The sequence below is a fragment of the Lampetra fluviatilis genome, chromosome 1 (genome assembly GCF_964198595.1).
Source record: "Lampetra fluviatilis chromosome 1, kcLamFluv1.1, whole genome shotgun sequence".
Lineage (NCBI taxonomy): Eukaryota > Metazoa > Chordata > Hyperoartia > Petromyzontiformes > Petromyzontidae > Lampetra > Lampetra fluviatilis.
The window spans coordinates 12,538,701-12,563,766 of record NC_136275.1 but is presented as its reverse complement, the minus strand read 5'-3'; the positions used below and the strand labels follow the sequence as shown (position 1 = coordinate 12,563,766).

The 25,066-nt window shown below is 47.5% G+C and overlaps 2 protein-coding genes across 2 annotated transcripts in view; one reads left to right on the top strand and one right to left on the bottom strand.

The window, feature by feature from the left end:
- LOC144932423 (collagen alpha-3(VI) chain-like) overlaps window positions 1-25,066 on the top strand; it is a 55,762-nt gene that overhangs the window by 12,394 nt on the left and 18,302 nt on the right. The window contains 22 exon segments of the mRNA XM_078856462.1: window positions 10,408-10,758; window positions 11,023-11,408; window positions 11,671-11,908; window positions 13,973-14,215; window positions 15,576-15,938; window positions 16,189-16,526; window positions 17,295-17,601; window positions 17,836-18,471; window positions 18,708-19,054; window positions 19,241-19,319; window positions 19,433-19,578; window positions 19,749-19,841; window positions 20,213-20,266; window positions 20,551-20,622; window positions 21,254-21,280; window positions 21,476-21,520; window positions 21,991-22,044; window positions 22,148-22,210; window positions 22,689-22,754; window positions 23,325-23,378; window positions 24,617-24,652; window positions 24,775-24,837. Of these exon segments, the coding sequence (XP_078712588.1) occupies window positions 10,408-10,758; window positions 11,023-11,408; window positions 11,671-11,908; window positions 13,973-14,215; window positions 15,576-15,938; window positions 16,189-16,526; window positions 17,295-17,601; window positions 17,836-18,471; window positions 18,708-19,054; window positions 19,241-19,319; window positions 19,433-19,578; window positions 19,749-19,841; window positions 20,213-20,266; window positions 20,551-20,622; window positions 21,254-21,280; window positions 21,476-21,520; window positions 21,991-22,044; window positions 22,148-22,210; window positions 22,689-22,754; window positions 23,325-23,378; window positions 24,617-24,652; window positions 24,775-24,837 (4,061 nt within the window).
- The window catches only part of LOC144936513 (collagen alpha-1(VI) chain-like), a 62,264-nt gene that overhangs the window by 32,129 nt on the left and 5,069 nt on the right, over window positions 1-25,066 (bottom strand). The window contains exon 2 of the mRNA XM_078863659.1: window positions 19,490-19,575. The gene's annotated coding sequence lies outside the window, so the exon portion shown is untranslated. The remainder of the gene's footprint in view (window positions 1-19,489; window positions 19,576-25,066) is intronic.

Genomic DNA, 25,066 nt, shown 5'->3' with positions numbered 1-25,066 from the left:
GTTTAGTAACTGCAGCTACATATCATTAACATTCCTTTCCTTTGTTAATGCTACTCCCTGCACCCCCCCTTGGTGCTGCTGATCCTGCATAATGCATGGGAATAATATGACTTTGAAACCCCCCCCGCCCATCTCCTACGTATTTGCCATGAATATGCTAAATTCCTCTTCATATGCACATTCTTTTTGTTAAGGCGCTCTTCCACCTCCAACCCAGTTTATATATAAGCTCCTAGCTTGGTAGTGTCTCATTCTTCACCTGAAGACGGCTGCTTGCGTTGTAGCCGAAACGTCGTGAGAATTATTTCATTTTATTATGTTTTATTTTTATTATTTTATTACTTCCCTTCTACGTGACTTTACCGAAAAAACCAAGAAGATGAATCCCTGCAGTCACGAAAAGCTTTAAATCGAAATTTAACCGCCTCTACGGGGAGGGTTTCCACATAACTTTGAGATCCTTCAACAAGCTCCGTGATAAGAAGGCTCAGCTAATCGAGTCTCTCACCTTTCTGAAGAGATGCCGCGACTCTAAGGTAATACCAAACGCATTTACACTAACATCTGCTGCTGTAACTTCTTCTAATGCGAAACGAATTCTGTCTAGAACTAGCTTAGCTCTTATCTCAGAGAAAATCAGACTTACGCGCACCGAACTAGATCAGTTAGACAAGACACTCTACAAATCACACTTATCTTTGAGTGCAACAATGTCCACATCGGATTGGGAATATGTAGAAAAAATGACTGCCTCTTCAGCTGCCGCTATGTCGACTAAATGTAAGGACAACTTGATTTCCAAATTCAACCGCCTCTCAAACAAGAAACCGGACCCACACATTGAAAAGCTAGATGTTAACAAAGTCGTAATTAATCGCAGTAACAGTTCTATTTCTGAAGGTTTGAAATCCGTTTTAGCTAAAGGACTAAACTTTGCAGTCACACCTAGACACATACCAGTTAATGATATAATTGCTCGAGTAGATGTAGCTCTCAAGGGCTTGAGTCACATCGCTGCAGACGTAGCAAGATCCGAAATCTCTGCAACCCTCAAAAACGCTAAGATGCCAGCTAGCAACATCAGCAAAGATGAGCGTTTTGAATTAGCTCAATTAAAAAAGAGGGATGACATTGTCATCCTCTCAGCCGACAAAGGCAATGCCACTGTCATCATGGACAAAATAGAATACAACAACAAAATTCAAGAACTACTCAACGATGGCAGCTATACAAAAATAAAAAGAGACCCCACCAACAGCCTCGTCACTAAAACGAACAAAATCATTTCTGATTCAACCGCATTATTTGATCAGACCAAACAGTTCTCGTTGAAACCTTCTGCAGCCAGGCCACCAAGATTATACGGCTTGCCAAAGATACATAAAGAAGATACACCTCTTCGTCCCATTGTCTCTACTATCAACTCCCCCACCTATAAATTGGCTCGTTTTTTGTCTGAAATCCTACGGCCTTTCACTGGAAAAACCACCTCTGCAGTACTAAACTCTACTGACCTGGTATCGACAATCAAGGGGATTGCCCTGTCCCCAGACGACCTGCTTGTCAGTTTTGATGTGGTTTCCTTATTCACCAAGGTTCCTGTACCTGACACCATCGCAATCATTGAAGACTTGGTTCATCAAGGACTGAATGCTGGGGTACCCCCCCTGGTGAGACACTGCTTAACCAATACATACTTCACCTGGAATGAAACTTTCTACAAGCAAATTGAGGGCACCCCAATGGGCTCCCCCCTATCTCCGGTTGTAGCCAACATCTTCATGGAGAAATTTGAGACGGACGCCATCCAGACTGCCACTCTACGCCCGACCTTATGGAAGAGGTACGTAGACGACACTTTTGTCATCTGGCCACATGGCCGGCCTGCTCTAGACCAATTTCTCGACCACATCAATTCTATACACCCAGCCATCAGATTCACCATGGAAGTCGAAAATGATGGCAAGCTACCCTTTTTGGATGTCCTAATCAAAAGGAGACCTGATGGTTCTATGAGCCACTCTGTCTACAGGAAAGCCACCCATACGGATGCTTATCTAAAACCGGATTCCCACCACCATCCATCTCAGAAGAATTCCCTCATCAAGACTCTATATCATAGAGCCCAATGCATCTCCGACCATGAACACATTCCCAGTGAACTCAAACACGTACGCCAAGCTCTTAAGGCTAATGGTTACTCCGACTACACAATCCGCAAAGCCATCACTCCAACCATCAAGAAGGATCCTGTTGAGGAGCCTTTCAAGACCATCACCTTACCCTACATTGCTGGGGTCACAAAAAAGATCTCCAAAATCCTGATTAAACACAAGATCCAGGTCCGATTCAACACAGTACATAAAATCCGTGATCTGGTACCGTCTGTAAAAGATGTGGTTCCAGACATACAGTACCCTGGTGTCTACAAACTAAGTTGCCTCTGTGGTAGCAGTTACATTGGGGAAACCAAACGACATGTCTCGGACCGCATCCGTGAACATAAAGCTGACCTGAAACACGGTAGGACAAACACCTCAGCCGTGGCAGATCACTGTTACAACTCAGTGGGCTCACATGACATTGACTTCTCCAAGACAGAGGTTCTCTGCAAGCCATCTGGCTATCATGAGAGATTCGTTCATGAGGCGATCCACATATACAAACACAGAGACAATTTTAACCGAGAAGATGGATTCTGGCTTAGCAATCATTGGAAGGACGTAATAAACCATTTCGATACACATTAGGGTGGGTAGAATAATACAGAGTGTTATGTTGAAATGTATAAGGTATAGGGTGGTTTATAGTAATATAGTATATAATTTAATGTTGGGTTTATCTATGGCAGTATATAGCACGGTATATGCTCATGTGATGTAAGAGAATAAAGTTTAGATGGAAGCATATATAATTTTTATGACGTAGAATTGTAATGTATTACTTGCTGTTAGTAACTCAGCTTATTGTAGAGTATAGTAAGTATACTGATGGTGCTATGCAGTTTATACTTTCGTTTTTTATGTAGTTTATACTTTAGTTTTTTACGTGGTTGTTTAGTAACTGCAGCTACATATCATTAACATTCCTTTCCTTTGTTAATGCTACTCCCTGCACCCCCCCCTTCGTGCTGCTGATCCTGCATAATGCATGGGCATAATATGACTTTGAAACCCCCCCCGCCCACCTCCTACGCATTTTCCATGAATATGCTAAATTCCTCTTCATATGCACATTCTTTTTTGTTAAGGCGCTCTTCCACCTCCAACCCAGTTTATATATAAGCTCCTAGCTTGGTAGTGTCTCATTCTTCACCTGAAGACGGCTGCTTGCGTTGTAGCTGAAACGTCGTGAGAATTATTTCATTTTATTATGTTTTATTTTTATTATTTTATTACTTCCCTTCTACGTGACTTTACCGAAAGAACCAAGAAGACGAAATAGATTTTTCCAAGACGAAGGTACTTTGCAAACCTACTGGCTATCAACAAAGATTTGTTCATGAAGCCATCCAAATATATAAACACAGACACAATTTCAACCAAGAAGATGGGTACAAACTGAGCAATCACTGGAAGGACGTTATTAACCACTTTAAGTCATAATTGGCTCTGATGTTTCCATCCTACCTGCTGATGTTAGCAGTTATTTCCGACTCTCTGAGTTGCATTGCCAGGTTGGAGGTCTTTGCATTGACAGGCTGGTTGTCTTACTAGTGTAGGGATATTGATGGGATGTGTACACTTACCTGCAGGGGCAGTCAGGGTCCAGTAGGGGCAGTCGTTATATCCCTAGCCCAAAGGCAGGTGGGGGGCTGCGGGGTGTTCTAGGATCCCCCGGGATCCCTCCCGATAGGAGGGGGCTGCGGGGTGTCCTGGGATCCCCCGGAGCCCCCTCTCTAGAAGGTAGGTGGAACCAGGGCTGACGTACGGGTGCTGGGTTTAAAAGCTGGACCCCGGGAAGGGTCCGGGGCCAGTCCAAGACAGAAGCCAGAAGACCAGCTAGATAGGACCCTGGGACCCCTAGCCCCGCTGCCCCTGTAAGGGCCGGGACTCTGTGTGGCTCAGTGGTGAGACCCTGGGTACCCCTGGCCCGACGTCCTTGTAAGGGCCGGGTCCGAGTGGGCCAGTGATCGGAACCCGCACCCTGGCTAGGTCGGGTTAGAGTAGCCTCACCTAGGCACCCATAGCCGGAGGACCCAGAGTAGTGGTCCCGTGTTAGGGCATGTTAGCCCAGAGGCAGTACCTCCCCAGGCAGTGGTTATAGAAGGGCCGGTGCCCTGAGTGAGTCGGGGCTGTACTGTCAAGAGTTGTATCAGATAAAGTGTTGCCTCAAAGATCTGTGTCCGACGTCTCTAGAACTCACTACATTTGGTGTCGGAAGTGAACATGGATACACGTCGGAAGACACGTACCCGCAGCTCAGACAGTGACGGCGGCAGTCGTGCGGGGGTGGTGACTCCGCCCGAGGACAGCATCACGCCGCCAGCCGAGGAGCCGGCCGCTTCGTTGCCCGCTGCTTCCCTGCCGTCACAGAGCCTGCTGCGGGAGGCGCATCTCCGCCTTGCGGAGCTGCTCCAAGCCGCGGCCGCCATCCTTGGCAGTATTCACCAGGCGGAGGCTGCTGCGGTGTTGGGGGAGACGGAGCAGCATCCATCGGATGCCACAACCGCGGTCACCGCCAAAAATTTGAAATTCCCGCCACAGCGGGAGGAACTTCTGCCAGGCAAGCATTGGCCGCTGGGGGCCATGTCACTTCCGGGGCCGACGGCGTCCAACCAGGTGGCGCCGCGTCATTGGCGCTGTGACCGCTTCCTGCGGGTGACATCTTGGTGGGCGTGGAGGTTCCCGGACCAGCGGCAGCCGCGTCTTCATCGCCGGTCGGAGAACGCGCCACCAACGTCCAGCAACGCCTGCCGGCATTGAAGGCGTTTTATGCGGCGGGGGGCGATTGGGCGGCCTTTCAGTGCCGGTTCGTTTCCCATATGGAGAGATTGAGGTGCTCCATGCCCTCCCGGCTACGCTGGATGACGATGCCCTCGCCTCCTTCATCACGGTCCCTCCGGCCGATCGGTCCATGCTGCAAGACACCCTTCGCCAGATGCAGGTGATTTATGGGCCACCTTCCGACTCCTGCCACCGCTTCGATACCAGGAAGAGAGCGGAGGCCGAGTCTGTGCTAGCGTTCCACAGCGCTCTGCTGGCCCTGGCAAGGGCCACCTACCTCCACATGGACCAGGTGGCGATCGACTCGCTGGTACTCCAGAAGCTCCTAAGCCTGGCTCAGAAGCTCAGGATCGTCATGCCGGCGGCCGACGATGACTATTTCAACTCCCTGCAGGCTGCAAGGTGCGTCCAGGCGCACCTGCGGCTGCGGGGGGGGGGGGGGGGGGGGGGTGACCATCGCCGCCTGCATTGCTTCAATGGAGGGCCAGGAACACGAGGACGACATGGTCCATGACCAGGCCTTCTCTGCATCGGTGGGGGGGAGCCGGAAAACGGCTGATCATTGGCCCCTGCGGGACCGCCGACAGCGCGACCGACCAGCCCCATGCCAGGACGGCGTGGCCATCACATGCTACAACTGCGGGCTACATGGACACGTGGCATCTGGCTACCGGGCCCCCCGACGCCGCACCCCTGGGCCTCCTCCTCCGGCGCCTCGCTCACCTTCGACTCCACGCTGGATCCAGGCAAGTCACGGCACCTCACGCTCTCGGCCCCCACTCTCGTCACGCATTCACCTTCACACAACACAGGGTGGCCATGCGTCAGAAGGGGGGGATCCGAAGGAGTTGGTGAGCGACAGGGCACTCGGACCGAGTCTGTGGTCTGAGTTGGCCCATAGGGTCGTTGCCACGGCCGCGGGATCATCCGCTGTCGTAGGTTCCATTGAGGGGGTTGACGTCCGGATGTTGGTCGACACGGGAGCGTCGGCGACCATCATCTCGGACCTCATGTACAACATCTTGCCCGACAAGTGTCGTCCCCTGCGGACTGTTGATGTGCCGTGCTTTGCCGCTAATGGGGGTTCATTGGGGATAACTGGCAGGATTGACGCCCAGATCCGCATCGGCGATGTTAAATTGCAAGGGCCTGTTTTGGTTTCATCAACCCTCGCCGTTCCATGCCTCTTGGGCACGGACTCTTTGGCAAGAATGCCCATCAAATTCTCATTGACCAAGGGTGTATCAAGCTCCCCTCCGGCCGACGCATGGCTTTCTTTCCCTCACCCACTCGCTTGCGCACGGCATTCGCCACGGTTCAAGCGTTGGTGTCTCGTACGGTTTGCGTACCGGCCGGTTGTCAAATGTTCGTTCCTCTCCGGTTTCAAAAACCTCTTGCGTCGGATGCGCTTGCTGGAGGGGTGCTGCTCGGTCCTTCTAACACGGTGGTGCGGGGATTGGATTTTGTGGGTGCGCAGACGCTCATATTGGGTGCCAGTGAACCTTTCATTCATGTCCTGAATGCGGGGTCATGGACAACTGTTATTCCCCAAGGAACGGTGCTTGTACACGCATCACCGGTCCTTGTGGGAGACTCGTTGGTAGATCATGATTCCGAATGGATTGACGCACTTTGTTCAGGGTGTATGAACTTGTTGCCATCACGGCGTCTTAAATTGTGTGTGCTCTTGCGGGACTTCGCTGATGTCTTTAGCAAGGGTAAATTTGACATTGGCTGCACCAAGCTGCTCAGTCACCACATTGACACGGGTGACGCTGCACTTATCCAACAGAATCCATTCCGCTTAAGCCCGACCGAGAAAGAACACGTACGGATTGCTGTCAATAACATGCTGGCAGCCGATATTATCTCACCATCCACCAGTCCGTGGGGAGCGCCCATTGTTTTGGTTAAAAAGAATGATGGCACCTTTCGCTTCTGTGTAGATTTCTGGAAGCTCAATAAAGTCTCGTTAGCAGATGCTTATCCACTCCCCCGAATGGATGAGTCGCTCGACGCCCTGGCGGGCGCGCGCTACTTTTCAACTTTAGGCCTGCTATCCGGATTTTGGCAATTACCGCTCGATGGCGCTTCTAAACCAAAGACAGCCTTTCGCACTCCACAAGGCCTCTTTGAGTTTAATTGGCTCCCCATGGGATTGCACTCGGCTCGAGCGACGTTCCAGCGCCTGATGGAGCTGGTCTTTGCTGGGCTCCAGTGGGATTCCTGCCTGATTTACCTCGACGATGTCATCGTTTTCAGCTGCACTTTCGATGAGCATCTCGAATGGTTGTGAGCGGTCTTCCTCAAAATGCGAGCGGAAAATTGGGAATTTAAACCTCAAATATGCCACCTCATGCGCGATTCCGTTCGTTATCTTGGCCACATCGTCAGTCGCTCCGACATTGCTACGGACCCCGAAAAATCCGACTGCATCCGTTCTTAGCCCATCCCAACCTCTGTTTGGGATGTGTGCAGTTTTGTGGGCTTTGCCTAATATTATCGGCGGTTTGTCATGGGGTTCGCATCCATGGCTAAGCCCCTCCATGCTTTGACGGCAAAAGGGGCGAAATTTCACTGGGGGGGTGGCAGAATAGGCCTCATTTGATGCCATCCGTAAGGCCCTGATTGATGCGCCTCCCTTGCAGTATCCCGACTTCTCTGTGCCATTAATTTTGGACACGGACGCCAGTAATACAGGCATAGGAGGGGTGTTGTCACAGGTGGTCGATGGTGTGGAGCGCGTTGTGGCCTATGGCACCCGTGTACTGTCCCCCGCGGAGCAGCGCTATTGTGTGACCCGTCGCGAACTGCTCGCCATTGTCTTCTTCGTCCAGCATTACCGGCCGTACCTGTATGGTAGACACTTTACTGTACGTTCGGACCATGCAGCGCTCCAGTATGCCTTGAAAGTCGATCAGCCATCGGGCCAATTGTCGCTGGAGGTCCTCAAAGACTATTCATTTACGGTTGTCTACCGGAAGGGTAATTGGCACGGTAATGCTGACGGGTTGTCACGGTTACCTCTCGTTGGGAAATGTGCTTGCTTTTTGGGTTCGGGGCAGTGTAAGCCTCCTGACCAGTGTACGCCTCTGTCCCTCGCAGCCACAGTGGGTCCTGTTATTGATGGCCAGGTAGCGTCCGGCGCGCCCGTCGCACAAGACGTGCTGTTGGGCCTACATTCAGACAAATGGGGATGTCTTCAAATGGAAGACATCTCCCTCCTCGGCTTACGCCTGCGCACTAGGAAGTCACTCGGGGAGGGTGGCTGGCATGGCCCCATTCCATTCGTCACACGGGATGGCCTCCTCATGCTGTGGGACGGCGGCTCGCGAGCGTTTAAACTTGTGTTGCCCATGCCCCTGCGGGGTAAACTTGTTTGGGCCACCCACGAGCGCCTTCTTCATTTGGGCATTCACAAAACGCTCGCTACTCTCCAACTGGAGTTTTTTTGGGCCAGGTATGGCTAGAGATGTGGCTGATCTTCAAGGTTGCCCTGAATGTGCTCGCTGTAAGCCGCCCGTGAGGCCATCTTGCTCACCTTTACAATCCATTCGCGTCTCCCGGGTGAAGGAAATCGTCACGTTGGATATTTTGGGCACATTCCCAGCATCTCCACGAGGTAATAAGTACCTGTTGGTTGGGGTAGAATATTTCACCTGATGGGCCATGGCCTAGCCTTTCCCCAACCAATCAGCGGCAGCCATCACAGAGGCCTTTTTCCATGGCTACGTCCTATATGCGTGTTGACGGCATATAGGATGGCGCCCCCCGTCCAGCTTCACGTCCCTCTCCTAGCGTCCACGCAACGCTCCCCTCCCCCTACCCCACACCCCCCTCTCTCTCCCCCCTTGCCCCTCCCCCCTTTCTTACCAATATAACCTCTTACCACGGCATCTTCAGCAAAACATAATTCTTGCTGTGATTTTCCCACTTGATGATGGTTGCTTGTGTTGCAATCGAAACGTGATTTATTTATTGTATACCTACGTGACTTTACTGAAAGAACCAAAGAGTACGCTTTGTTATTGTTCGGTGTGTCGCAGGAATGCGGGTGAGGCAGGGGGGGACTCTATGTACATATGTTGTTGTCCCTCCTTGTACAGGTGGGCTGGGGTATTTATAGGGGTTCGTGCAGTTTGTTCTTGTGTTCCATCGTTCATTGAGGCACATGTACACAAGTGTTTTGAGGTTATCATCCAAGTTTGATGTTGTTATTTTGGTTACAGCCGGGTCGGCTGGGTGCTGCAGATGGGAGGGTGATGTAGAGATATCGATGGGCTGTGTACACTTACCTGCAGGGGCAGTCAGGGTCCAGCATGGGCAGTCGTTATATCCCTAGCCCAAAGGCAGGTGGGGGGCTGCGGGGTGTTCCAGGATCCCCCGGGACCCCTCCCGTTAGGAGGGGGCGGCAGGGTGTCCTGGGATCCCCTGGAGCCCCCTCTGGAACTCTCTAGAAGGTAGGCGGAGCCAGGGTTGACGTATGGGTGCTGGGTATAAAAGCTGGACCCCGGGAAGGGTCCAGGGCCAGTCCAAGACAGAAGCCAGAAGACCAGCTAGATAGGACCCTGGAACCCCTAGCCCCACTGCCCCTGTAAGGGCCGGGACTCTGTGTGGCTCAGTGGTGAGACCCTGGGAACCCCCGGCCCGACGTCCTTGTAAGGGCCGGGTCCGAGTGGGCCAGTGGTCAGAACCCACACCCTGGCTAGGTCGGGTTAGAGTAGCCTCCCCTAGGCACCCGTAGCCGGAGGACCCAGAGTAGTGGTCCCGTGTTAGGGCGCGTTAGCCCAGAGGCAGTACCTCCCCAGGCAGTGCTTATAGAAGGGCCGTTGCCCTGAGTGAGTTGGGGCTGTACTGCCAAGTGTTGTATCAAATAAAGTGTTGCCTCCCAGATCCGTCTCCGACGTCTCTAGAACTCACTACACTAGCACAGTCACCGATGCTCCTTTCCCTCGTTGTGGGGGTAGCTCTCGTTTTTTCACAATACAATGGCCACCCCCACAGCCTCAGGGCTCCCTCCGATTTTACATTTACATGCAAATACCATCGCTAACCCCGCCCACTTACCCTTGGGCTGCACCCATCTCAGACATCATGCTTCAACAGCTCTCTCGCCGTATGTTTTCACCTGCAGACGATTGCTGGTGTGCAATTGCAACGTCGTGATTTTGTATTATTTTAAATTTTTCTATCTACGTGACTTTACCGAAAGACCCAAAGAGTATGAATTCCTGCAGTCACGAAAGCTTTAAGTCAAGATTAAAAATGTCTTCCTGTTCAAATAAGCATGGGGCAAAACTGATCCCCATTGGCAGCTGTAACCAATGGCCAAAATTTCCCATTCCTTTTGCAGGTGCCACTCTGCCAGTGTCACTGGGCCAGATAAAGATAATGAATGGTGAATATTTTTTTTTAATTGTATTGTGCAGAGTGGTAACCTTGCTGGTTTATCTCTGAGCAGGCGGACGGTCTGGCAACATGGGTGTCGCGCTGCAACACCTCAAAGACAACCACTTTGTGGAGGCGGCAGGCAGTCGTGTGAAGGAAGGCTTCCCACAGATTGCCGTGCTGGTGGCTGGGAGTGGTTCAGGAGATGATGTGCTGGCAAATGCCCAGGCTCTCAAGAATGATGGCACTACCGTGTTTGCCATTGGCGCTGGTGCTGCTAAGTTGGACGAGCTCGTCACGGCCGGCAGTGACCCAGAGAAGGATTATGTCTTCTACCAGAGAGACTTTCGCGCGCTGTCCGGCCTCTCGGGGCAGCTCGCCGAAGGCCTTTACTCGCTGATGAAGCGGGATTTTGATGAAGAGCGTGAGTTTTCATTATATGACGACCCTCAGCAAGCCACTCATTTATACGAACCACTTTCAATACAAACCATAATATTTTGCGAACAAGAATAAACTAGTGCCATACTGAACTTTCAATGCCATATTTGTATGCGATTTTAATAAATGCATTCCTCTCTTATGTGTTTCCAAGTTGTACCACGTGTTGCTCAGAGAGTGATGCAGCACAACCATTGAAAACCTACATACAAATTATTTATTTGCGGTTTAAATTTTCCTTCTGCAGAATGTGCAAAGGTGGACAAGGCAGACATTGTGCTCCTTGTCGACGGCTCCTGGAGCATTGGCCTCGCTAACTTTCAGCAAATGCGTGAATTCCTCTACTCGATCGTTGATGGGCTCACTGTTGGAAAAGAGCAGGTGCGCATCGGCATGGCCCAGTTCAGTGGCGACCCTCGAACAGAGTTCCTCCTGAAGACGTTCTCGAGCAAGAAAGAGATATTGGACTACATTAAAACCCTCCCCTATAAGGGCGGCAATACCATGACGGGCAGGGCCCTGGAGTTCATCTCTGATAACCACTTCACAGCTGCGGCTGGGAGCAGGAAAGCTCAGAATGTTCCTCAGATTGCAGTGGTGATAACGGACGGCAAGTCTCAGGATGACGTCGAGGTGAAGAGCTTGTACAATTTTGTAACTGCACACGGCATGCACAGCTTTTAAGCCGCATTATTTAGTGAAATGCACGTCTCAATCATAGTTATGTTAACATATAATTGATTTAAAATTAGCTTGTGTTAAAGGGGGAATAATCTATTTGAAGTAATTTGCATGTGATTGAAATAAAAATAAAAAACGTGAAAGAAAAACGATTATATGCTCTGCATTACAGTGTTCAATTCTGTGACACACGTGTGCGGGCTTCCTCCACTAGGATGCGGCAGAGAAGCTGCGTAAGCTCGGCATCGCGGTGTACGCCATTGGCATCAAAAATGCCGACTTCCACGAGCTGCAGGAGATCGCCAGCCAGCCATCCTCAAAGTTCACCTACAATGTCGTCGACTTCTCTCAGCTGAAGGGCATCGTCTCCGACATCATTCAAACCGTGTGCTTCACCGCCGACGATATCCAAACTAATGCCTTTAATCCAGAAGACTCCGTAATTGACATTGGTGAGACCTTTTTCCTCTGTCTGCTACGAGATAACATTCAGGAGAGATGCTGCTAGCAGGATTGGCTGCTTCTCCCTTGGAAAAGCACCCAGCCTGCCCCGAGCACACAAATGTTGAATTTCTTGTCGCTAGCTCAGAACTCCCTTGTTTGAGTTTGCAAGAGTAGAATCTTTTTTCACAAACTGCAGCAAATAATTTGTGGTAATCACTCCCAAAAATGCACGTTGCTTGCACAAATATTTAAAAAGAGATATGCAAATTAGATCAATGCAAGGCACGAAATGAACTCCTGATGAATATGTTACTCTTTAGTACCTTCGAGGCTCCCTGATGGTGCCACTCAAGTGAATATTTAGTGGTGGACCCACAGGGCAATTGAAACTCGGCTGTCAAGGGTGAACTTTATCCTGACAAATACACGTTTCTGCTCAAACTTTGATCTATGAAGATGTAAATTTTGATTTAAAGCTTTCGTGACTGCAGGGATTCATCTTCTTGGTTCTTTCGGTAAAGTCACGTAGAAGGGAAGTAATAAAATAATAAAAATAAAACATAATAAAATTATTCTCACGACGTTTCGGCCACAACACAAGCAGCCGTCCTCAGGTGAAAACCAGGTCCGTCGAGGCGACAGTCTGAATGACGGACCTGGTTTTCACCTGAGGACGGCTGCTTGCGTTGTGGCCGAAACGTCGTGAGAATAATTTTATTATGTTTTATTTTTATTATTTTATTACTTCCCTTCTACGTGACTTTACCGAAAGTATGAAGATGTACTTGGGAGGAGCCAAATGTTCGTGGAATTGTATGTGGAAGTGGAAAGAAATGTATCAAAGCTGCTGGGACAAGATGCATAGAATGTCTTGTTCCATATGGCCCAGTGTGAGCTCTGTGCTGCATTCCCATCCTTCCAGTCACTGTAGGTACCTTCACACCCAGTTAGGGGCCATCCATTTAGTACGTACGCAAAAATCTGTCAAAATTTTACCCCTCCCTCCCTGTACACGCGCGTACTTTTTACACATCCCCCCCCCCCACCTGCGTACATACGATTGACGCACCCCCCACCCCGAATCCTATAGAATGGCCGATATTTAATTCACATAAAAACGATCAAGGATTCATAATATTAACGTGTTTAAGCAAACAGATAGTCCACCGCCGCACTATCTAACTTATTTGAAGGCCAGTGTAGACAAATTATCGAGGCTTCACCCCCCCTCTGTTTCCTATGCGTACGTACATTGTCAGACCCCCATACGCAAGCGTACGCATTTGCATTAACCTCGCCTCCCCCCTCCATGCGTACGTAATAAATGGATGACCCCTTAATTGCCAACAAGTATTGTGTTCAATTAATGATACAGTGCCTTAGTTAGAAACACATGTTGCTCATGTGAATAATTGAATGCCTTAATTGTACACGGGAAGATTGTTGGAAAACTTTCACAGGACTTTCCAACTATAGCATCTGCATTTATGCTCATGGAAGAGAGTCAAGGACGTGTCGTCCTGCTCAAACACAAGTTGAAATGTTCTTATCTCCAGTGATGGCCTGCGCCAGTGGTGGAAATTCCACATTATTATGATGGGGCCACTGTGTTTAGTTTGATGTCCTTCCCTCACACCTCTGATTAGCAAGGTTGACTACGTACGGTGCGAAATAAGTTCAACATACATCCATGCCTATTTTAATTTCCTACATATATATAATAACAATGATAATAACATGTGTGCAGCCCTTTGTAAATCTATTGCTAAATGAAGGTCTCCCCACACTAGGTTTACCATGAAGGTTGTTAGGCCATAGGACCAGTTCAATAAAACTTGGGCAGCTAAGTTCATGATGCATTGCGCGAACCACAGCGCCACCCATGCACTCCAAATAATAATCATAATGCTCATTATTTATCCAATAGTCTCTCACTAAGGACTCTTTCAGGGGGATCTTGAGATCTTTTTCATTTTTTTGTTGTCCTTCTTGACGTAATGACTCGATATGTGATTGCCGCAGCGCATTGGCGGCTCGAGCAAAAAGTGCCCTGTTCTCCCGGCTCTGCGCAGACTCGCTCAAGACGAAGTTCGCCGACGTAGTGTTCTTGCTGGACGGCTCGACGGGTATTCGCTCCGTCTTCGACGAGGTGCGCAATGTGGCCACCAACATCGTGGACAAGCTGGACGTGAGCCAGGACCGAGTGCGTATCGGCGTAGCTCAGTACGGGGGGGCACCACGCTCCGAGTTCGTTCTGCGAACGCACGACAACAAGGAGGCCGTGCTCGCCGGCATCCGCAGTACCAACGCCAAAGGCGAGTTCCCCTGTGGTGCAGCTGCCGTCCATTGATCCGCATCTCTGATGAGCACGGTTGGCTACGTACGGTGCAAGAGAAGTTCAACATGCAAGCATGCGTACATTCCACTTTGAGCGAGAGAGCGAGCGGCGGCATGGTAGTGACTGCTCACAGAAAATCCCTGGGTTTGATCTTCCACTAAGATTGTTGTGCTTTTTGTGTTTAGTTTGTTGTCCTTCCCCCACACTTCTAATTCGCATGGTTGGCTACGAATGGTGCGAAATAAATTAAACATACATACATACAAGCTTATGGTACACCATAAACCGCATCCACTGTACAAACCATGGCAGATGTTAATACCTGATGCACGAACGGAATATTCAAAACTCTACATTGTGCGACTGTAGTCATCCAGAACAGACTGTACAACATATATAACAATGCGATGCCTGATCCACAAATACGAAGGAGACATCACAGTGATACCCTCCGCTGCTCCTGACACGCTTGTCTAGCTTGACCACCTGCATATGGAATTGTAGTTGTTGCTCAGCGTCTACATCAGCCATAGGAAATAAAAAGAAGACCGCTCACAGCGAGGCCAAGGATGAGCTATGACAGCACGGATTTGCTCATCTCCTCCTATTCACGTCTGCAGTACATCCTTTTTCTCTAGAAAGTCCCCCATGTTGTCTACAATGGCAGATTGATTGTTCTCTGTTGGCTTTTGTTAGCAGTGCCCCTTAGGTTAAGCCCTATTGGCCTTGTGATGTTTGTTATATTTTTCCCAAAGTCTCCCCTCCAAAAAGAAAATAGTGGTCTGATTGGGATTTCATTTGTGTTAATGAATCCATTGGTCGTTTGTGTTTAACAAGCACCCTTTTCACATTATCTCTCTAACGCATAATCAAAATAAATTGTTTTCATATTTTATTAACTCGGAAGCATTGCATTTGTTACATCTGCATTCTAAAGTTTCTTCGGAATTATTTAATTCATTTACTTAAGGTTATGAATTATGTAGTTGGATAACAGACAATACTATTCTCAAGAAGAAGCCAGTGAATCACATCTGGGAAGTTGCTGGCCTTAATCCAAGCTCTGCTGCAGTACTTTTGATCTGAGAGCCACATTTTGGCAAGGCCTTCAGACTTGTGGAAATGATTTAATTAGGTCAATTTTCCAATGAATGCCATTTCCTGCTGCACACTTATTATAAATATTCACTGTAAATTTTTAAAAGTAAATTCTAATTTGAAGCAAAAGGCTAGATTTTATGTATGAAAATAAAAATTGAGATAATCCTTCAATCCTACATTCGTGTTGCCACCACTGCCTCCCCTACCCCTACTCACACCACACTCTGTCCGGACAGGCGGAGCCCCAAATCTGGGACAGGGCATCCGTTTCCTGATGGAGAACCAGTTTGTGGAGCGAGCTGGGAGCCGTGCCAAGCTCGGCTATCCACAGATTGCCGTCATCATCTCGGGCAGTGCTTCAACCGATGAGATCCAGCAGCGCGCTTCAGTTCTGCGGAAGTCGGGAGTGAAGGTGTACGCTGTGGGGGCCGAGCGCTCCAAGCCCGAAGAGCTCGTCCAGCTCACGGGTGGAGACGCTCGGCTGACCGTCAGCATGGACCGCTTTAGCGAGTTTGCCTCGCGCTTACCCAAAGTCCTCAAGCGCATCAACAACCTCGTGGACAAAGACCTGGCGCTGCAGCTTATGGGATTAGCACTAGGTGTGGCGCGAGATTGATTACAGTTTCCAGCGTGCATGTAAATTTAAATGAGTAACTTATAGTGTCACACTTTTCTATGTCCCATACCTCTCTGCTCCAGAGATAAACCTTGAACACAAACTTGAGCTCGTGAGATTTGAATGTTCTTGTTAACAATGTTTCTTTGCGCATGTAGACGGAGTGTACACACACGCGTGTCGGAGCTCCTCTCTCGCGATTCCCCCCACCCATTGCGTTTTTGCCCCGCCAGGCTGCCAGCACGTGCCCAAAGCGGACGTTCTCTACATAATCGACGGCTCGAGCAACATGGACGAGCTCAACTTTGAGCGTGCCCGCCGCTTCCTCTTCACGATGGTCGCGGGCTTTCCCGTGTCAGCGGATGACGTGCGCGTGGCGGTCGTGCAGCTCGGCGGTGAGCCGGCTGTCGAGTTCCGCCTCGATACGCACGCCACCAAGTCAGATGCACTGGACGCGGTGCGCGCCCTGCAGCTCCGTGGCGGGGCCCCCCGCCTTGGCGCCGCAATTGACCTGTTGCGCAACACCCTGTTGCCGGCCAATGCCGGCGGGCGCAGCCCCACCATCCCCCAGGTGAGAGCGCAGCAGGGGTGATGTCACGTGCCACCACACATTCCGCCTCGATGGGCTCCTGTCCTTCCCCTCCATGGTAGTGTGCGCCGACATTGAGAGCAAAGTGCCGCAAGACTACGGAGCCGCACCTCTGGTTAGTAAAGTTGGATACATACGGTGTGAACGAAGTTCAACACGCATACGTTTCAAGAGATCTTACTTCAAGCACGGTCGTCCAGCTTTCGTCGCGCTTTGAGTGAAACAGATCTTATGTTTGCGTGTCTTGCATTTGCTTTGCTGTTTGGATTTTTTTTGCGCATTTGATCGTTTACACAGTTGTAATGCATAATTGTGCATCGTACTTTTTTATGGTCGCACTTTTGGTGATCTTTGAATGGTGCATCAGATAGACAAACTCACAACAAATACAAGAAAGTTAGATGAGACAAATGTACTACTCAGAGACTTTCAAATTCAGTTCATGACAAGGTGAAACTAAAAATGCCAATTCCTCTTGAGCTTTACAAAATCAGCAACCCCAGAACGAGCACCACTTGGTTTTAAGTCAACAGAAATGGTCCCGCGCAGATGCTGTTGCTTTCCACTTCCTTTGGAGGCTTTCAGCCACTGGCGGCTTTCAGGAATTCAGCCTCCAATGGAAATTAGATAAATGAGATAAAACACAGAGATGAAACCAATGTTTAATGACTGTATTTCGTATTATATTTACAAACCCGATAAGCGACTGCTGCTGTGGTTGCAGTGACGAACAGTGTGTTTTCGCCCCAGGTGGTAGTGATTCTGCTGGCCGGGAAGCCAGACGATGACGTGCGCCGGGCAGTGACGGCCTTGCGTAACACCAAGGCCGTGGTCTACGCCGTCGGCCTGCACAACGCTGTGGATGATGACCTCAGAGTCATTGCCAGCGACCCCAAACAGCACCACACATTCCGCCTCGATGGGCCCCTGTCCTTCCCCTCCATGGTCCGCCGTTTGTCCGAGGTGGTGTGCGCCGAGATTGAGAGCCAAGTGCCGCAAGTCTACAGAGCTGATTCCAGCATGTCCTTTTTCCTGCGGGGCAGGCCGCTGTTCACAAGTAAACGAGCACTCCCGACATCTAGCAATCACACGTTAAGGGCACTGCCCTTTAAAATGTACAAAACAGTCCACATTAAGTTCGTCTCAACAGCAAATGTGATACAAAATGCACCCTCCATGCACTTGTTTTATGATCTTTCACTGTATACCTGTATTTCTCCACAGTTATTTTTCATAATCAACTTCTCCCTGATTCTCACAAGTTATGTTTTTTTCCTTCATGTTGTGTCAGATTGCAAGATGCAGCGAGCAGACATTGTTTTCCTTGTGGACACATCCTATAGCGTGGGTCCAACTGAGTTGGAAATGGCCAAGGCCTTCATGTACTCCCTTGTGAAGAGGTTTGATGTTGGAAAGGACTACGTCCACTTCGGACTGGCTCAGTACAATGTCATCTCGGACATGGAGTTCTCATTGACACAGCACTTGGATAAGGATTCGTTGCTTAATGCTATAACGGCCTTTTCTAGGAAAGACAATGGAGACACAACAAACATTGGCCTGGCACTCAGCACTGCAGCCGACAACTTCTTCCGTAGGCAAGTGGGCAGCCGAATTGACCAGGGCGTGCGACAGTACATGCTGGTGATAACTGACGGGGAATCTTTTGATGACATCACACTGGGAGCAAAGAAGCTGCATGCCTTGAATGTGTCAGTGATGGCCATTGGCGTTCAGGCCGAAACTGCTTTGCAGCACACGGGTCTGAGCCAGATTGCCAAACCAAGTGACTTTATTCGCCTTGTTAGTGACTTCCACGAACTGCCAAAAATTGAGGAGGAAATCACCAAGGACATTTGTCCGGAGGAGGAAGCACCTACAGACGCACCTCTTACCACGCCACCGCCACTGCCACCCAAAACTGGAGGTAACACAGTGTAAAGATGATTATATTTATTTAGTATAATGAGTTTAAGTTATGGTGTTTTGCATCATCATCATTGTCATCACAGTGTGGCATTAATATGTATTACGGCTATAATCCCAGACTTACAAAAAATCCATATTTCATGAGTTTCAAAAGAAGGTGAATTTTGGCAAAGACAGGACAAAAAGCTGATTGGGGGAGATTTCCAAATCAGGTGCGTCTTCTTGCCCTTCCAGACTGCAACCTGGATGTGCTGATTGGATTTGACGTGACACAGTTGCGTGGTGGGGACGTGTTCATCAGCCAACGCCTTCTGGAGAACCAGCTCAGGAGCATCCTGGCCCGAATCGCGTTCGCAGACGCGCTGAGCTGCACGGGCAGAGCAAACCCTGTCGTGCGCCTGGGTTTTCTGGCGCCGGGTGCACGGCAGCCAGCCTTCCAGTTGCCGCTACAGGCTTACAGCAAGACCCTTGTTGACTCACTGGGGCCCATGCGCACTGCGGGTCCCTTCCAGTTCACAGAACAGTCGCTCATCATGTTTCTCAATAAGTTTCAGAAAGAGGCCTATCCAAACGCTGCCAAGGTACGTCAGTTGAACCATGTGCCCAATGTCCTTGATAAATGGCAGATGTTCGCAATATCACACATTTGTTCATTCATTAAACTAAGCACTAATGTTAATGTGTCCCAAATTTACTATCTTACACCATATGCACAAGTTTCAGCTAGAATAAATAGTTGATTTTATTTTGACCATGTGTTATTGCAGGTGGTCATACTGTTTACGGATGGCGTGGATCAGCAAATTGAAAAAATTCAGCGATCATCTGAAAAACTTCGTCTTGGAGGTTTTTTCACCATTTTCTCTACATTGGATCGTTTTGTCACAATATATCATAACGCTGCACGCTCTGTTCAGGGAAGCTGGCTGTAGTGTTGTTCAGTGCTTGTGTCCCGGCAGGTGTGAATGCGCTGATCACCGTGGCGTTGGAGGGCACAAAACAGCCCGAGAACCTACTTCTTTTGGAGTTTGGCCGTGGATTCCGCTTCCAGCACATGAACACCGTGAATCAGCCGGACCTTGACAGTCAACTCGTAAAGGACCTGGTGGGAAATAATGTTAACAAACCAATGTCACAGTAAAATAGCATTCATGGCTTATGCATCAATAGAAAGTTGCAAGCGTGCCTGTTCACCACGCATAAATAGAATACAAATGTAATATTTTATATAGCAAGGGGAAACAAATCGATCTCTTTTTGTGCTCATGAATGCAGGACAATGTGGTAGAGTGGCAGTGCTGTGGGGTTCACTGCAAGTGTTCGGGGCAGTCGGGAAGACGAGGGCAGCAGGGCGGCCGAGGCCAAAAGGTACAGTGAAACAGCCAGCCGGTATGCGGGTGAAATGCACGCTGACTCATCGCGATGAACATAATTTTTTGCCGGTTATAAAAGCATCTCATCATGCATGGCGAAAATACTGCCGAAAGAAGTCTAATTAAGATGGCTGAACAATTAATCAAAATGTTCACAGTGCCACTTTACTTTGGTTATGTAAAAAAATACGCTGATGGGCTTGTCAGATGTAATGGTGGATATGTTACATTTTACGGTATGGTCCATTGTAAAAAAAATGATTCGCAGAATAAAATATATTGTGGGATCACACAATAGTTATTTTAATTCTTGACCTTCCATACAATGTTGGTATTGTAACCTCTTTATTTTTTTAAATTGTGAAGGGTGATGTGGGGCCCAGCGGAATTTCTGGACATCCAGGAGAAGAAGGTGGAATGGTAAGAATGCTCCATAAAAAAAGCACAAAACATTCTCCACTTGCATCAGGTCACAAACTATTTGCAATCACACATGTCCGTTTATTGTATGAAAACTACTGCAGCTATTTACAAGCGAAAATAGAGCACTTTCTTTCAAGTTAATGTTAACGTTGTTCATGCTGTGATGCCCATCATCCAAGACTTCATCTCGGCTGTAACTGAGTACGGTGCCGTTGTGTCGTGCAAATGGATTGTGGATAGTGGACAGGAAGGTTGTGTGGTTAATTGTAAACTTCCCACAGGGAGAACGGGGCCCTTCAGGATTAAACGGTACACATGGCTTCCAGGGGTGCCCAGGCCTCAGGGGTCAGAAGGTACAACCTCCAATTACTGTCTGTGACCAAGCACAGTGACTCATTATTGCAACCTCAATCACAATCCGAGAAATATCCACTGCCTACTGTATTCAAACTGTGTCAGTGTTCTGACAATATACTGCCATTTCTCCACATCATCTAGGATTATTTTGTGTTGTTTGACTGAGTGACATTATCTATTCAGTTATATGATTTTTGGTGAGTGCTGAATCATATCGAATAGTAATAATTTCCACACATTTATAACAACTGCAATAATTTGAAGACTTATATGTATTTGGTAACATAACACTATGTTGGAAAAACTGTAAAACAAGAGTTATTATATTTAGTTTCAATATTCGTTATTATAAAATACATGCGTGTCACTGTTTCGTTGATATATTGGCTATTGTTATTCCCAACTGTAGCCTTACATTTAAATCAATTGAGACGCTTTCTACTATCAATGCGTCTACATTTGAGATAAATTGGCTAAAAACCTGCTATTGCTGTAAACAATAACCTGTGGATGAGTGCTACTCTTTGCACTGGAGTGGAAAAAGGCAACAGTTTAGAAGTCAATGCCAGATGAGTGTTGCTTTTTGTTATGTTTGCTAAAATTACTCTCCGGTTGTTATTTCTGCAGGGCTCTCGAGGACTGCCTGGAAGATTGGTAATCATGCAATGATGCACGCCTCTTCTCATTTAAATTGCAGCACTTTCTTGGATGCCGATAGGCCACACTGAAGCATCATTGTATTCAGTTGATTGCGTGAGGCGCCCTGCATGTACAGCAGAACACGAGCATGGAAAGTGCATTCTATTCCCACCGCTAAAACAATGGTTTCCTCTTTTTTTCCAAAAACAGGGAGAAGACGGTGAACACGCTCTGGACGGAATCAGTGGAAAGCATGTGCGTGGAAATTCTGCTATTCATTAAATGGATTCATTAGATGGGCAATTATAGTACTAGGGTACCACAAATAGCTGGTGCTAATGGATTTGATATACATAGTATAGCCATGACTCACTGTCACAAGTTTTGATCTCCTTTGCAATGTTAATTCCATTCATGAGCTCTCGATTTTACTATATCTGAGGTTAACTGGAAGTCAATGAAGGGCTGTAATCAGTATTGCTGTTCAAATGAAACTAAATGTCACAAATAGTATTATATTTTACAAGAGCTTTTTTTAGAAAGCACTTTTTAAGGTAAAAACAAGTTTACACATTACTACACACTTTATTGATTTGCCTTTGTTTATTATTTAGTCTTGTGCTCTCCTATAAATAACTGTGAAAGTGCAGCCCACACGATTGATAATATACGTTTAAATGCATGCAGTGGAACTCCGATACCCCTTGCGTTTGCTCTGCCCGCAGGGTGAGGCTGGTCGGCCTGGAGTTGCAGGTCCAAAGGGGCTTCACGGCAGACAGGTACGCAGCATGCAGCATCGTTTCAGCCAGGCTTCCGACGATGTCAGTGCACCGTTTCGTAAAAGTTCATTATTTTTTTGGGTTTCATGGTTACATTTTGCAGGGAGGAAGAGGTATCCAGGGAGAGCCTGGGGAAAGAGGCAGTCTCGGGATTCAGGGAGATCCGGTAAGTTGTTTTTGTATTGTGTTCAAGTTCCGCTTTCGATGATAATGTTGTCCTGGTGTCCTATAATTGACAGCTGTGGCTTATGTTTGGTGGTTTGCATCAGTTTTTCATGTGTTTCATATGAAAAGCATACATTGCATTTTTGTCATGCTTTATTGTGAATATGTTACCTGTATTCATGTATTTAAAAATGTTTTAACCTCAACAACAACTCAATGTTAACACTTATTTTAGTATCATTTTGATTGTATTAACTTTTTGCTGTTTACTATTAATTTATAAATATGAGCAAGAATGACTCCAACGTGGCCATTGTTGTCTTTAACCATAGCTGTATCTAATTTCCCGCGACCGATTATTCTCGCATAAATATTAGTTTGTAGGGCTACAGCTTTGGAAAATTCGTTATTTTTATCATTCTTGATTTATTTATCCTTAAGACATTGTTTTGTGGCTCATCACAAACTTTACTGTGCAGGGAGAACAAGGCATCAGAAGCCAAGTGGCCGGCCCTCCAGGAGACAGAGGCCAACAAGGAATTGAGGTGGGGAGCCAGGATATTTTAAGGCTAAGCTCACCATATAATTTTAATGCCGACAAAGTCAGAGATAACAAGGTGGCTACAGTTAATTAGACATGGAAATAAATACAAAAAGTCGAGCCAGTTTGGTTCTTGAAACGTATACACATCCAAAATCTCAAATTAACGTTCTGGTATTTTCAGTACGTTTAACAAAATATTTATATAATGTATGTAAAATTCAATGTGTTTGTTGGCTCCATGCCACAGGCTGGCAGCTATGATTTAATTAATTTGTTTAGAGCATTCAATCTTTTTTTAATTGTTTTATATGTATGCTCTGGTCATATAAGTTTAACTTAAATATACCCGGCAGGCCTACGTTTACTGAGTAGTTTTATGTTCCCATTTATGAAAGGCAAGAAGAACACGATCCAACTTGGAGTGGAGTTGTGTTGAGTGGGTTTGGGGGAAGGCTGTTACTGGGAATGATCAACAGGGAGTGGGTCTATTACGTGGAGGATGGAGGGGAAGGCTCCAATGTGTTGGGTGTGGAGATGTGAACTGATTGCAGCTGCTGCCTCATATCCGCAGGGAGACGTCGGGCGAGACGGAGACGCGGGGGGACGAGGTGAACCCGGAGCTCCTGTAAGCCAGAGCATATTACTCATGACTGTGTTTGAGCTGCGAATATGAACATCTATTTTCTACAAAATACAGATGTGATGTATAAGCCACGGCTTGTGGCCAGCTGTGTCTCGCTAGAGTGTGATGATCGGCTCTTATGCTACTTTTCCAGAACTGGCGGTCGTGAAGTAGCCCGCATGTTGACACAAGTCTTCCTTGTGTGCTGCTGATTTTCCCTATGCACTACTGTGTATGATTTTTCTTTATTTATTATCAGAGCGGTCATGAAATACTTGTGCTATTACAGTACAACTGGAGGCTTCCTAACACATTGTCAGTATCGAGTTGCTATCATTATTGCCGTGCCCTGTCAATGGACTTGTTTGAACAAAACCTGATTTGACAAACTACACATGTAGCATGATGCATACATGTCAGGTCTCAAGGATGAATTACCCATGAGACTCACGCACGTTTTTTCACAACGTTGAGTGTCTCATGGTCATGCAATGGATTCTCACTTGTTTTGCTGTGGTCGATGGTTCAGATATTATGTAAGGGTCAACTCCAATAGGGGTTCTCTTCACTTACAGCCTCTTTGTGGTAAAAAAAAAGCAGTGAAAATAATAACTATGTAAAGTTAGTATCAATTGGTTTATGTACAGTATTATGGGTGTGTTCACTAAGTGGTGGACAGTAGCCTATTGAAGCTACATAATGTCTGTGGCTCGGTTTCTTGGGTTTCCCTCAGTCTCCTGGGGTTCTCTCTCAGTTTATTGTGGTTTTCTCAAGGGTCTCACTGATTTTCACCCTGTGTGGTTGACATGTATGATGATGGAACATACTCACTAGGTAATCAAAAAGGCAAAAAAATGCGGATTGATTACTGGTGCTGCCTGGAAGGACGACATGCATCTAATGGACAACAGCAAATTATTGTAATGCCAAACCAAACAGTCATTCTGGCTAACTCTTTATTAGAGTACAGTTATGCATAGATCAGAAACCTATGAAAATGCATTCTTGTTTGGAAAAGCATGCTGTGTCAGAACATGTTATTCTATCTTTATATAAATCCTACGAATATGCAAATACCGTTTATGGCAGTACTGTATATGTATGACAATTTATTGGTTTTATAAACCACATGTAGAGTTTACATACATACATACACACATGCACAACACAACGTTATAAACCACTTAAACAATTATAACTCTTTATACCAACTTTAATGAAATCGTTTGTTTTCATGGCAGGGCTCAGGTGATCGCCGTGGCCCAAAAGGGCCTCAGGTAAAGGATACTCCATTAATCACCCACAGTCATACAGAGTCTTGATTTAATACAACTACGTTTGCATTTGCCTGTGTGTAAACAATTGATGTCAATTTCCCTTTGTGTGCGATGCGGCACAGGGTGAGAAAGGGATTGTTGGTTTGCCTGGACCTACTGGAGCAAGCGGGTCTCCTGGCACCGCGGTAGGCTTGCCGTCAAAAACATAGGCCCGGTCCATCACCACCACCATGAATCTCAGATGCATAAAACACACAATGCAGTTGCATCCACATACGCAGACATGAGGCTTGCTTATACTGGTAGGAACGAAGTGAACCAGCCTACAATAGATTATATCGTCCGTCCGTCCGTCCGATGTCCGATTAGGTGTAGCAACATCGCCCCCTACTGCAAACACTTGGCAGTACCCTA